Genomic DNA, 14,932 nt, shown 5'->3' with positions numbered 1-14,932 from the left:
GACAGCAAAAATAACAACTATGAAAAGGCCTACCTAGAGTAATGCCTGGAGTATACTAAGTCTCAGGAAATAATTGAATTTGAGTAGGAAATCAAATGAGGTAAATCCAAGGTAATGTTATTTTAAATAATCATCATGACCTGAGATGAGAATCTTTTCATAAGACATAACAATGTGATGATCCGTGTTGTCTGTCAACTTGTACTTTCATTTTTCTCCATGTCATTAGCTGATTGTGTATGTTCAGTCCGGATTAACTGATTGTGTATGTTTAGTCCTGATTTTCTATGTTCAGTCTGTAAAAAATTTCATATATTACATTTTCTGTTTGATATCTCCTTAAAGGTAATTTCATTCTGTTAAAGTCCATCAACACACTGAGTAACTCTGACATTGCTCTAACATTATGCATCTTTCTAGCTTGGGTTTAGTATGGTTTTTAAAAGAAGAATATTCAGGTAGATGAAGAAAAAAGAAGGATTCTCCAAGGAGTGTGTTTGGCAGATCATTCCTAGAAACTTGGGGTGGGACTATGTTGAGCACACACGTAACGGCCTTTCCCTTCTGCTCAGGATCTCAGCAAAAACTCTTTGTGGAATTCCAGGAGCACCAACCTCAATAGGAACTCCCTGTGAGTATTTCTAAATGTTTATGTTTAAGAATCTTTGGCTTCTATTTTTTTAACTTGGTTAGGAACAAAGGTTTAATTTAGTCAGAAAGGGAGAGAAAAGAAGTGTGTGTCAAATGACAATACTTTTGTTAGCAGAATGAAAATGATTTCTTCTCCAAGTTTTCCTGTTTCTGGCAACAAGATCTCACCTGAGTTCCTTTTAAGAATATAACGAAACACATACTCCTACAACAAATTAAACATTTGCCTTTTCAGTGTCAAAACACACATAGAATAATGATTATATCTTTTTGGATAGATAAGATTGTGAATTTGCATAAAAGAGTAGAAATAAGTCTGTCTTGCTTAAAGAAACAGACTTAGACTGAACACCTGATTACGTTTATTCTTTAATTTTAAAAATAATTATTTTTTCCTTTTAGTTTATAAGGCATATCTTTTTTGTTTTTGGTTTCTCAGTAGCATGCTAATCATCAAAGCAATAACTCTGAGAAAGATTGAGACAGAGAGGGAGAGGAAGACGGGTTGGAGAGAGAAAGAAGATAGAGAACTCACTTGAGTATCTTCCTGGAATTTTATTAGTATATATCTAGAGAAATAAAAGTTGTAAATCAACCAAGCAAAGATTATTCTATTTTATTTGTAGTATTTTCTGGACTTTCCTAGTTGCATCATCACATTAACTATTCATACAGGTAGAATTCAAAACCATCTACTCTATGGAAGTGCCAGTTGATACCCAGCAGGTAGAAGGTGACTTTCAGTTTGCAGTCAGCTCTGTTTAGAGATGGTCTTTCTCTAGGGCTCCCATCATGGACCCTGTGCAAGCCTGCCTCCAGACTTAAAGGACACATGACTTTCTTCTCCCAAAGGTTCAGTAGTTTGTGCTCATGCAGAGTAGGGGTTTATTGCAGCATGAAATTGAACAATAATAGTAATTGTACTTTCTTTCTTAAGGACCTTAAATGCTGAAGATATTATTTGAATGTATTTATTCAGACTCGCCTGTGGCCACTTGTGCATTTGAGCAGGGCAAGTAACAGTTTAAAGAGAACTAATTTCAGCCTGTGAACATTTAGCAGCCACGTGGGCTAATGAAACTGATTTGTAGGCTTGTCCAGAGACATTCACAGACTCATTTGTAGGCATCTGCTTTGCATAGTTCAGGAATCCTTTAGTTTAATTGATCCAGAAGAACACAAACACAGTTACATCTTATATATATTGTGTGATCACAAAGCTAATTAAAAAACAACAACTGCTTTTCAATTAGCTTAGGATGTACACAGTAAATGACTTACATACATATCTGGTGCTCATTTTTCTATAAAAACACTTGCAGCGCTGAAAAGTTACTTCTTTATTGATACGATAGGGATTAGATGTAACTAATACTTCTCTTTCAAATATATATACAGTCATGCATCAATTAACGACAGGATACATTCTGAGAAATGTGTCATTAGGTGATTTCATCGTTGTACAAATATCGTAGAGTGCATTTACACACACCTAGATGGTCTAACCTACTACACACCTAGGCTATATGGTTTAGCTTATTGTTCCTAAGCTACAAACCTGTACAGTATGTTACTGTACTGACTACTGTAAGCTATGGTATTTGTGTAACTAAACACAAAAAAAGTACAGTAAAAATACAGTATAAAAGATAAAAAATGGTACACCTGTATAGGATGCTTACAATGAATGGAGCTTGCAGGACTGGAAGCTTGCTCTGGGTGTCAGAGTGAGTGAGTGCTGAAAGAATGTGAAGGCCCAGGACATTACTCTACACGACCGGAGACTTTATGTGTACACTTAGGCTACACTAAATTTCTATAATTTTTTTCTTTTTTAAATAACCAATTAACCTTAGCTTTACCGTAACTTTTTTACTTGATAAACTGTAAAACATTTAAAAATCTTTTTGACTCTTTTACAGTAACACTTAAAACACAAATACATTGTATGGTTGTACAAAAATATGTTCTTTCTTTATATCCTTATTCTAGAAGCCATTTTCTGTTTTTAAATTATTTATTTATTTTCACTTCTTGAACTTTTTAAAAATATGAAGACACAAATACACACATTAGCCTAGACCTACACAGGATCAGGATCATCAATATCACTGTCTCCTGCCTCCTCATCTTGTCCCACTGGAAGGTCTTCAGGGGCAATAACACACATGGAGCTGTCACCTCCTATGATAACAATGCCTTCTTCTGGATACCTCCTGAATGACCTGCCAGAGGCTGTTTACAGTTAACTTAAAAAGAAAACATAAATATAAGGAGTACATGCTAAAAGAATGAAAAAGAGCATAATATAATAAATACATAAACCCGTAACATAGTCATCCATCATGATCATCAAGTATTATGTGCTGTACATAGTTGTATGTACTATATTTTTATATGACTGGCAGCACAGTAGGCTTACTTACACCAGCATAATTACAAACACATAAGTAATGCATTGCGCCGTGACATTATGATGGCTAAGACATCACTAGGTGTTGGGAATTTTTCAGCTCCGTTATAATCTATGGGACCATTGTAATACATGCTGTCTGTCGTTGACCAAAACATTAGGCAGTGCATGACTGTTTATGTATTTCACATGTATATAAAATATATACTTTGTGTTGTTACTGTTCCATGTGCTGTTTCCTTTTTTTTGATAACTGTAAGATTTAAGGCAGCATTATCTAAACAACTTCATTTTTTTTTCAAACAGGCTGAAAAGTTCAATTGGAGTTGACAGTAAGTTTTTCTATTTAAACATTTTATTTTTTATTTTTTCATCTTTTTAATGCTGAGGTTCACTGTCCTGCTGATATTTTTGTCATTCTTGAAATTGTATTTATGATTTTTGTCCATCATGCAATGTAGAAAGTTCAGTAGAAGAGTAGAAAGTTGAATATCTTTCTTCAGACAAATTGGGATTGATGTCTGGTTTAAAACTTTTTGAATGACTGTTTCTGACTGTTATTTCTCCATTTTCTGTGTGAATGAGAGTATAACCACTGAGCTCATTTTGCTCACCAACTCTTACTGTCCTTTTGTTTTTTCACACATTACTCATTAAGAGCCATTTATAAGATTGTTATATGGGTGCCTTTTCCTGTAGGGTTTTAGTAAGATCTGGGGCCCCAAATGGCTAAATAGGATTAGGTCATGTGAGACAGCTCCCTGGTAAAGCCACTATAATTACTCTCAAACTTGACTACAATTTACAAACTCCTTTCCATATTCTTGACTCCTTGATGTAAAGGCACCTTCATCTTCTGTGTTCTTGTTCCATCACACTTTCTTGGGTTTCCAGTACTCCCCAACCTCCTTTGCAGTTGATTCCTTCTCCTCAGCCTACTAACAAATTTAGGTTGTTTCTATACAAAGGAAACAAATAGTCTTTTTCTTGATTTACCTAGCTTTCAAGCTGCCACTCCAACCCTTCACCTCCAAATTAATTGAAAGAGCAATTAACATTTGATCTTTAGCCCATGGGGTGTGCCCCATCACTTTTCTGAAACTCCACTACAACTGCTAACTCACATGACTCTTCTCAGTTCTTGTTGAACTCATGGCATTTGATATTGGCCATTTTTCCTTCATGGCACCCTCTCTTTTCTATGTTTCCTTGAGGCTCTTCTTCTTTGGCTGTTCTACTTCTTTGTCGACTTATTTTGGTCTTTCTGAGAGCCTCTTGTTCCTTCATGCAAGCTGGAAATCTTAAGTCATTTACAATCTCCTTCCCACCCCATTGCTCTTAGCTATTAACCTTGCCTTCTAACTCCGTCCCTCCCCCGCCACTCCCCACCCCCTCATCTTCAGAGTGATCTGTTTGATCTACCCTACTGCTCCTGCCTTAAAGCCACCATTATTTATTTTCCAAAACAAAAGTGTATACTTTCATTTGTCCTTGAGTTTGTCTTAGCAGTCTGATTGGTTTGTCTCCTTTTAAACTTTCCTATGTTTCTATCAGAATTATCTTTATGAATGCTAAATCATCACTCAGGTAGAAGCCTTCAATGGCTCCCTGTTACCCAAAGGTAGACTGCAAACCCCTGAGTTTTTCCTCAATGCTCTTGAAAGCTGGATCTCAATTCAAATTTCCAGGCCCATAGGCATGATCCCTTTTATTCATTATTTCTGCCTTGCAGAATATGACTGACCACATAGTAACACCTCCATGTGGAGGTCTAAAAGGTGTCTCAAACAAAATGTTCCAACACTGTCCTCTCTCATCTCAGGAAATGGCAACTCTATCCTCCCAGTTCCTGAGGCCAAAGTCTTGCAATACTTGTCTTCCATTTTTTCACATCCCTACATCCCATCTATCAGTAAATCTTTCAAAATATATCAAGACTCTGATAATGTTTTGCCATTTCCACATAACACCATTTTTTTTTTTTTTTTTTGAGATGGAGTCTCACTTTGTCGCCCAGGCTGCAGTGCAGTGGCGCGATCTCAGCTCACTGCAAGCTCTGCCTCCTGGGTTCATGCCATTCTCCTGCCTCAGCCTCCTGAGTAGCTGGGACTACAGGCACCCACCACACCCGGCTAATTTTTTGTATCTTTAGTGGAGATGGGGTTTCACCGTGTTAGCCAGGATGGTCTCAATCTTCTGACCTCGTGATCCGCTCGCCTCGGCCTCCCAAAGTGCTGGGATTACAGGCGTGGGCCCCCGCGCCTGGCCATAACACCATTTTTAAGCAATCGTAATCTCTTCCTTGGATTATAGTATGGCCTCCAAACTATTGTTCTCTAGTAGTCTTTTTTCCAGAAACAGCCAGAATAATCCTTTTAAACTGAAAGTTGAACTGAGTCACTCTTGCTCAAATGGCATTCCTCCTCACTTTGCAAAAGCAAAGTCCAAACAGAGTCTACAATACTCTGTTCTGCTTTCCAGCCACCCCTCAACCTCATTTCTGTCAGTGCATTTCACTGTGGCTACACTCTCCTTAAACATGACAAGCATGGACCTGCCCCAGGGCATTCGCACTTGCTGTTACTTATCACTGGAATACTCTTCGTTTATTCATATTGCCGCCCCTCTCTTCCTTCACCTCTGTGCTCAAATTTCACCTTATGAGAGAGGCTTTGCCTAACCACCCTATATAAAACAGCAACTTTCCTTTCCCCATGCTTTCTAACTCTCTTAAGTTGATGCATACACACACACACACACACACACACACACACTATACTGTATGCATTATATATTTATTTTCTATTTCCTTTTACTAGAATGTAACTAGAGACTTTATCTGTTTTGATTACTGCTCTTCCTCTTGAGCATAGACCAGTGCCTGGCACATAGTAGGTACTCAATAAATGTATATTGAATAAATACGAATGTGGTCTCACAGCTGCTTAAGCAGTGAAGCCAGGACTGAAACTCAGTTTTATCAGACTCAGATGCCCATACACTTTAAGCATTTCACACTGTTTATGAAGGCCCTACCTTCCAGGTGGAATTAATGTGTTCCATAAACCTCTGTATATACCTTTATTACGTATATTACTTTAACTGTATTGTGATTATAGTTACCTGTCTCTCTCTCCTAATACATTTGCTTTTCGGTAGGGTGGGAACCACACCTTACCCATATCTCTCATGCCTAGTATGATCCATAGTGGGAGAGGAATACTTTTTGTTTTTATTGATGACTTCAGAAAGAAACAGTCTTTTCTGCTGATCTTACTTTTTGCCAACACTCCCTAAAGGAAGTGATTCTCGTTCCTTTCCTTATCCAGCAACAAAAACCCAGAGAGATCTGCGAAATTGGGCTCATTATGCTGCTTACTCTGCGAGGTATAAAACAGTTGCCATCATGAGACCAAAGTTCTCCACTTTAATTTTGATTTTATGAAATAGCAAAACTGTTGCAAGGGATTTCTCTAGAGCTTTGTAATTTAGGACTGGAGCAGACAGAAGAGAATGAGTTAAACTTGGAAGAGGTGTTCCCAACACATAGTCCTTGTATAACCAAACAAATCTCTTGGTGCTATATTATCCACCCTCTTCTTTGTTTCCAGTATATAGCTTTTAATGTGTTTTCAGCATTTTGTTGTTATTTTAGGTCAGTGAAGTAGTCTGTTAATAACTTGGTATTAATACTGTCTTTCTACGGGTACTGCATCTTGGTAGGGAGCTCAGAGAATCATGCTTCTGGGATGTCGTGAAGTATGATGGGCAGCTGAGTGCCTTCTGCAACCCAGAGGTGTAATTGATTCAGAGGAAATACATCTTTGAGGCTAATATTACCTGCCTTTCTTCAATTCCCTATATAAATATGTTTGGAGATATTACATTGATGATTGGAAGCTGTCAGGATACCATGCGCAATACTGTGGTTAAAAAATATTAGGCAAGCTTTTTCGAATACTGAGAAGCCATTCTGATTAACCTGTTCAATAATAACTTTGAAGGCAATATATTCATAAACATGTATTTATCTCCAGCCACGTAATTAAAATGCCAATCTCCTCTCTAATTTCAGAGATCTCAGCCTCCTTAAAAAGCCCTCAAGAGCCTCACCATCATTATTCAGGTAGGATGCATATGCACATAGACATGTCAGCTGAGCTAAATGTCTGTGCTTCTGCATTTGTAAACAGAAACATTGACAAATTCTGTGTTACTGACATGGCTCGCGACTTGAAAAGTTATTGTTCACTTTGATGGGAAGAACATTCCAATTTCTAACTTTGCCATTGACTTGGGAAAACAAGTTTTCAGAATTTAAGAGAATTTGCATTTTTGCAAAATGTTTGCATTCTCAAGTTCCAGATTGCAAAGTAGAAAGATGACCTTGAGATCTAAAAATTCTTTGCACGCTCAAAGCAGCCCCAAGCCAGAGATCTCAATGTTTTGGACCGGGGAAAAGGCAGACCTGAAAGTAGTTCCTTGAGGGAGGGTTTTGTACCCTCAATGGGGCCTCAGTGAGTATGATCACTGAATGAAGGCCAACCCCACAAAGTGAGTTCAACAAAGATGTTATTAAACAAAGATGTCAAGGGTCTTGACTCTCTTAAGCAACATCACTTCACAGTGCTTCAGTTGTCTTTCTTTCAAAGTGGGAATAATTGTACTTGCCCTTCCTGAGGAACAGTCTGCCAAAGGGCTAGTTGAGAATTAAGAGGAAAACACTTTGAAATGCAAAGCAATATAAAAACCAGCTGGACTTGTGCCATTGGATGGTTTCTTGGGAGTCATTGCTCTCAGCATTGGATGAGATAATACATGGGCAAGCCTTTTACAAATATAAAGCTCAATACATGAGTAAGAGCTTATTGGTGCGATAATTACTGTTATAATTATATGAGGTTGTTTGTTCAGGGTCTAGTAATAGATTGCCTTATCCTGAATTCTCCTTTGTAGTGAATAGAGTTGCAGTGGATTCCAGACTCCTCAACCCAGGCTCTTACAACTGAGTCTTTCAGCTCGGCAGTAATCTATTATTTTGACTCCAGCTGTCAACTTAAGAAAGTCTGTAGTGAGGAATACTGTAACTCATATTGACTCTGATCTGTTAGGCTATAGCTCTTAACAGGAAAATGCAGATCACTCGCTTCTAATTAAAATCGGTCTTCAGCTCTCTCTGGAAAAAGAAGATGAACTGTGCAAAGTGAACAGTAGGTGTCCCCACAGCCCACTGTGCTTTGGATTTGCTTCGGAAAGGAAAACCAAAGTCCACGGATTAAAATGCCATTTAAAAGAAAGTTCCACATATGTATGGATTAGTATGTGATTTGGTATTCAGGAGAGTGGAGGTGATAGTCGTACCTCAGACCATGTGACATAATCTCATATTAAATGCCTCTAAAATTGGGATTTCTTTCCTGTTTAAGGCATAGTTTATTTTTAAGACTGTATTATAGATTATATTTTTGATAATGGCAAAAATAAGAGGTCTTTGAAATTAAATAGCATTATATGAATATATTGATGTGGAGAGGCTTTCTGTAAATTCAGCCACTGATGCATACTTAAAATAGAAAATCTGTTTTTGTTTGCAGCCATTGAAAGGAATAATTTAATGAGGCTTTCTCAGACCATACCATTTACACCAGTCCAACTGTTTGGTGAGTAGCATTTCTACCTTCTTGAGTTTATGCCAGGACAGAGGCATAAAATCTGAGTGAATCAAAGGAGAAACCACATTGCATTATTTTAGTTGAAAATTTTGTTTTGTTGATAGTTGTAGTTTAGTGAGATTCATTTCCTAAAATGGAAATTCTTGTTAACTGTCATGGCCAGCATTCAGTGACAAAAGCTAATACTATGGGAATAAGACCTATAATGAGCAGCAGTTGGGAAGAAAGCAATAATATTGCACCTGGCATTCACTGACTCAAGGCTGGAAGTAAGTAGGAAAGAAAAGAACAAACCAACCATTTATAATAAGCACAGGAGAAAGCGATAAATGTCAATATGGTGAAAGCCAACAGGCATCTGAAGAGAAATGCTTTGTGTATTGTTTTTTGTTTATTTTGTTTTGTGTACACTAATTGCTCTTACCTCAGACTGCAAATGTCATTTTAAAAGTCTGGAGTAGTAAAGAAAAACAATCTCACCCTGGCTAAAGCTACCAAAATTTCTCTGTCTGGCAGGATAAGGCATGAGCAAGTTGACAATATAGCAAGGGTCCCCAAAGTGTCCTTGATCTTGATTCTTCTCACACTGTTCACATGGGGGCAGACCAGGTTGGCTTCTGATTGTTTTTATTTATTTACTTTTTATGTTTTTTTGAGATGGAGTTTCACTCTTGTTGCCCAGGCTGGAGTGCAATGGCGGGATCTTGGCTCACTCTAACCTCTGCCTCCTGGGTTCAAGTGATTCTCCTGCCTCAGCCTCTCATGCAGCTGGGATTAGAGGCGTGCACCACCACGCCCAGCTAATTTTTGTATTTTTAGTAGAGATGGGGTTTCACCATGTTACTAAGGCTGGTCTCAAACTCCTAACCTCAGGTGATCTACCCGCCCCAGACTCCCAAAGTGCTGGGATTACAGAATCACCGCACCGGCCTGGCTTCTGATTGTTAATGCAGATGCCTTCCCCTTCCATTTGGCCCCATGGCTGGCTTTGCAAATCAATAGCTCTGCTCTAAAGCCTCTAGGGATTTAGAACTCCAAAGAGATCTTCAGTGGCATTTATCTGGGCACCAAGAATAAATATTTGAAAGGTTTGAAAAGTTGTTACTGAGCATTACTTAGATGTGTTTATTGGTGAGGAATTAGATGCAAGAGGGAGAGAATGGATTCCTTTCTTGGTAAACCAGTACCGTGTTCATATATATATATATATGCTTCTATATATATATAGAAGCAAAGGTGTAAGGGGGAAATGAAACACCAGCTGGGGCTGGACAGAAGTTGTATATAGATTATGTTGCTCTGTTAAGAAACATTAAACACTGACTTGGTAGCGTTTAGTTCAACAGGAATTTTTCCCTCTTCAACAGCCTAAAAGTGGAATCTATGTAGCAGTTAAGTAGTATTTTGTGTCTAAAATCCTTTAAGTGGGATTGAGTTTGTATCTGAGGTTGTAATTCACTTTAGACATGTTAGCCTATTTAACCTTTACAACAGCCCAATGAGAACAGTATTTTCATCCCCATTTTTCTGATGGGGAAATTGAGGCTTTAAGTAACTTGTCCAAAGACACAAGGGAAGGAAGGAGAGGCTCTGGGATATGACATTGGTACTGTTTGACTCCAGCTGAGTTAAACCATGCATTTTCAATGAAGTAATATCACCCCTAGAAAAAAATAAGTTTTTTTATGATATAAAGCACAGATCTACAGAGTACACATAAACAGATATACAGAATATTTTTAATACAAGTTGAGCTTGTATTAAATTCAAGCTGAAATCCACCTGAAATCCAAAATGCTCCAAAGGCTGAAACTTTTTGAGTGCTAATGTGATGCCACAAGTGGAAAACTCCCACAACTGACCTCATGTGACAGGTCAGAGTCAAGACACTGTCAAAACTTTGTTTTGTGCACAAGATTATTAAAAATATTGTATACAATTACTATGAGGCTATATGTATAAGGTGTATATGAAAAAGATGAATTTTGTGTTTGTGCTTGGGTCCCATCCCCAAGATATGTCATTATGTATATGCACATATTCCAAAAATCTGAAAAAATCTAAAATTTGAAACACTTCTGGTCCTAAGCATTTTGGATAAGGGATATGCAACCTGTATTAATAGGTCGTGAGAAGAACAATTAGAAAAGAATGTCTAATTAGGCTCTTAGGAGGATGATAATAAGCAACACCATCAGGTTAAACCGTCTCTTTAGAAGTATTTGTCTTTAACAAAAGAAGCATATCCTTACCACTTTGTTTTTGTCCAGTTATAGTCTACAGTAAGAACAGCTTAATTCTTTTGTATCCTCTGATATTTGTCCCTTCTCCCCTTCCCCACATCTACTAGACAATAAATAACATGGAAACATGGCCAGCCTGATATATGTCCTTATTCTGTTCTGTTCCCTGCTAGTCCCATTCTCCTCTGGTCATTTGGGTAACTGAACTGATTCTGCATTGATATTTAGGATACTATCCATGTCACAGACATGGCAATCTTATTGAATTCCTAGCCTTCACTTCTCTTTGCAGCAGGAGAAGAAATAACTGTCTACAGGTTGGAGGAGAGTTCCCCTTTAAACCTTGATAAAAGCATGTCCTCTTGGTCTCAGCGTGGGAGAGCGGCAATGATCCAGGTATTGTCCCGAGAGGAGATGGATGGGGGCCTCCGTAAAGCTATGAGAGTCGTCAGCACTTGGTCTGAGGATGACATTCTCAAGCCGGGACAAGTTTTCATTGTCAAGTCCTTTCTTCCTGAGGTTGTGCGGACATGGCATAAAATCTTCCAGGAGAGCACTGTGCTTCATCTTTGCCTCAGGGTAAGTCTGAAACTCAGAGACCCATAGCCCAGAGGGACAAGTCAAAGAAAAGAGATCTGGCTACATCCTTATCTAAGGCCATTATCCTCAACCCAAAGGGGAGCCTATTATTTTTTAGAGGTAGTATTGCTTTGTAGGACTTTTGCTTTTGGGGCAGGCAGTGGTGGGAGTTGAATAAGGCTAAAAATCACATTGGGGTAGCCTATAGTAATTTCATGATCATAGCTGTACAACAGTAAATCAGTATTTTTATCAGTGCTCCCTATTTTGTAGGAAATTCAACAACAAAGAGCTGCTCAAAAATTGATCTATACCTTCAACCAAGTGAAACCACAAACCATACCCTACACACCAAGGTAAGAAAATCTTGGCACCTTGGCCCTTTGTTTCAAGTAGGAATTTCTATCATGTCTTCTCAGCCCATTACTCATGAGAAATCTTATCCATGGGGAAATTCCCCATGATCTTATTTTTGGATTCTTCCTTCCATAATTTCGGAGACTGGCAAAAGGAGAATTAGAGACCCCAGAGATACCTTGGTGTTAATCACTGGACTTAAACATGAGTGGAAAAAAGAGGTTCAGAGGCTGTAACTAAGATTTCAGTTATGGGAAACAGACAGATCTTGGGTGTTATTAATGTCCAGGGGCATTATGGTAGAAAAATTATTCTTATTGTAAGCATGGTCTCTTCCCCCAATATCTTATAGAAAGTAGGAGTTTTGTAAGAATAAACTCTTGTTACTTTCACTTGAGTGTCTTCATACACTTGCATTCATTTATTGAGACACAGAACATAATTTGGTGCTGGACAGAGTAAAGCTTCATTCTTTCATTTACAAGGAACTTTATAGAGCACAGCAAGAAGAGTTGGGTCTGGTACTCATAAAAGAGTTGGAAAGTTACCTCAAAGCAAAGGGAGGTGGGTAAGCATGGAAAGAAAAATTCCCAATATTTGCATCCTATCCCTTCCATAGAAAGGGCAAGGGCATGTGCATTGAGGCTGCATCATACCAGAGTTAGGTAATCTTCCCTGCTGATGACTGCTCAGTAAGGTAAGTCCCACTTTTGCTGTATTGTGGGGGATCAATGGCCTCTTTTTCCCTAACAGGTTCCTGGAAGTTTTCTTAATCTACTGCCATTCAGCCAACCAGTGGTTGACCATTGAGAAGTATATGACAGGGGAGTTCCGGAAGTACAACAACAACAATGGTGATGAAATCACCCCCACCAACACCCTGGAGGAGCTGATGTTGGCTTTCTCTCACTGGACCTATGAGTACACTCGGGGAGAGCTGCTGGTTTTAGATTTGCAAGGTGATTGATGATGTAGGATTTGATACAACAAGCATGAGGCAAAGTGTAAAGAGATCTTGCAAGAACCAGGATGGGTAATATATGGAGTTGCTCTATTTAGCTTTGAAGGGAGGTGGGCACATTTATTTCAGAGACATTGTACAGTGATAATCATGGAATCTGCTATGTTATTTCCCACTTAGGTAGGGGGAAAAATGTAGGCAGATGATTATCTATTTAAAATGTAAAGACATCTAAATTTTTGAGCAAAATGGGGAATGATTTTTGTAACAAATTTTTCAGTTTTATGACTTCACTTAGCCTTATGTTAATATTTAGGCATGCATTTATACACATAGGAACATTTAAATTCTGGGTGTTTTTCATGATTTTGAGCTCATTGCTTTAGCAATTTATAATTTGGCTTGCTCTCTTTGCTGTGTCCCTTGTTACAACAGTTCATGAAAATACACAGACTGAGAGAGGCAACACAGCACACTCTTATTTAATGGAAGCCTTTGGTCAGCACATCTCCTGGCTATCAACACCTCACATGTGACTTATAATCCTGCGGCACAAAACAGAGTATCTCCAGCAGGCTTTCCTTGCAGGGACAGAACAAAATATGTATTGAGGTCAACGTTTAGTCCTTAGGCTCACTGACTAGGGCTTTGGTTTTAAATAAGAGATTTAGTCCAGGAAGTTCATAGAAGTTACCTCATTTAATCCTAGAAGCAGCACCTTGAGGTAAATATTATAGGAATTTAGGCCCAGAAAGTTTAATAACTTGCCCAGAGTTGCACAGCTACTTAAGAGGGAGCCAGGATGCAGACTTAAGCTGTTCTTAAGACATCCCTGTTCTTTTCTTTTCACTGTTCTTTTATTTCTTTTAAGAGTTTCATATGTAGAGGGTATAACCATCTTATGGTTTGTTTAAACAACTTGGGCCTTTTTCTTGTCCTGTCTGACTTTCCCAGCTCTCTGGTTCTGGGATTCTATGCTGAAAGCCAGGCTTGGAGGTTGGAGAATGTAGAGATAAGCAGACAGTCCTGGGGCATCATGAGCAATGTCCGGTAAGACTGCAAAGTCACTTTGATTGAAACCTGTGTCACATGCTCAAGGATGTGACACAAATTTTTAAACTACATATAAGTGCATTTTTTAAATGACATATAGGTGCTTCTGTCCTTTCAGATTTATGCTGCTCACAGAGTAGAATTATATTTCTAATTCAATTCAAACCCAATATTTTAGGAAACAATATAAACAAAGTTAAAATGACCAAGTTGATTCAGCTTTTAGACCAGCAAGTATCTGATCCCTATAAACCCAGAGCATTGATGCCCAAGGCATCTATTTTTGTAGCTCAAATTGGAGAGAGGTTGATTGTTTTCATCTGTATTTGACTGTTTGTGCTTTGAGTTTTGGGTGGAGTTGTTTAAAAAGGAAAAACAGAAACACACACACACACAAAAAACAACGAAAGAAAAACTTTAAGGAATTAATGATGACTCTTCAGTGTGTTTTGTATTCCACTTGAATAGGTTTTTGTTTAATGATGTTTATGTTTGGGGATTTTTATGTCTCTTAGTAATCCAAAGTAACATTAAACAGAACAAATGCTGCGTTGACAGTCTTGAGGGAAAAAGAGAATTAACTTTATTCTTTTAATGGGCAATTATGTGAATTGCAGAAATAGGCCGCTCCAAATAAATGATGTCAAAACATTGACCTTCAAAGAAGGAAAGAGTGGACATCATAGAATGAATGTTATGAAATTTGAGATACTTATCAGAGAGTTTTGGCCAATTGGTTAGACCTGGATTTATGGAAGAATGTGAATCCTATAATAGTAATTATGAACAGTTACACCACTACTACTAGCTAACATTTACTACGTTTGTGCCAGGCACTTGGCTAAAGGTTTACGTGCATTATTATATTTAATCCAAACCATGTTGGAAAGGGAAAATAGAAAGTATTTTTAAAATCTCTTAATGGTTTTAGTTCAGTTTTATATTGTATTTAATTTATTTGTATTTCTAGTCTTTGGAGAGATAATGCACATTGTCTGGGTGG

The 14,932-nt window shown here is 38.0% G+C and overlaps 1 protein-coding gene across 8 annotated transcripts in view; it reads left to right on the top strand.

The window, feature by feature from the left end:
- The window catches only part of TRPM6 (transient receptor potential cation channel subfamily M member 6), a 163,738-nt gene that overhangs the window by 136,644 nt on the left and 12,162 nt on the right, over nucleotides 1–14,932 (top strand). For 7 of the 8 annotated variants that reach the window (XM_016960963.4, XM_009456736.5, XM_063787774.1 and 4 more), the window contains 7 exons: nucleotides 573–631; nucleotides 3,371–3,396; nucleotides 7,140–7,190; nucleotides 8,659–8,724; nucleotides 11,272–11,558; nucleotides 11,832–11,914; nucleotides 12,669–12,874. In XM_016960963.4, coding sequence (XP_016816452.2) covers nucleotides 573–631; nucleotides 3,371–3,396; nucleotides 7,140–7,190; nucleotides 8,659–8,724; nucleotides 11,272–11,558; nucleotides 11,832–11,914; nucleotides 12,669–12,874 — 778 coding nt within the window. The remainder of the gene's footprint in view (nucleotides 1–572; nucleotides 632–3,370; nucleotides 3,397–7,139; nucleotides 7,191–8,658; nucleotides 8,725–11,271; nucleotides 11,559–11,831; nucleotides 11,915–12,668; nucleotides 12,875–14,932) is intronic. The other variant, XM_063787773.1, reaches the window with a different exon arrangement.

This window comes from Pan troglodytes, chromosome 11 (assembly GCF_028858775.2).
Source record: "Pan troglodytes isolate AG18354 chromosome 11, NHGRI_mPanTro3-v2.0_pri, whole genome shotgun sequence".
Lineage (NCBI taxonomy): Eukaryota > Metazoa > Chordata > Mammalia > Primates > Hominidae > Pan > Pan troglodytes.
This window is presented reverse-complemented; position numbering and strand designations above follow the sequence as displayed.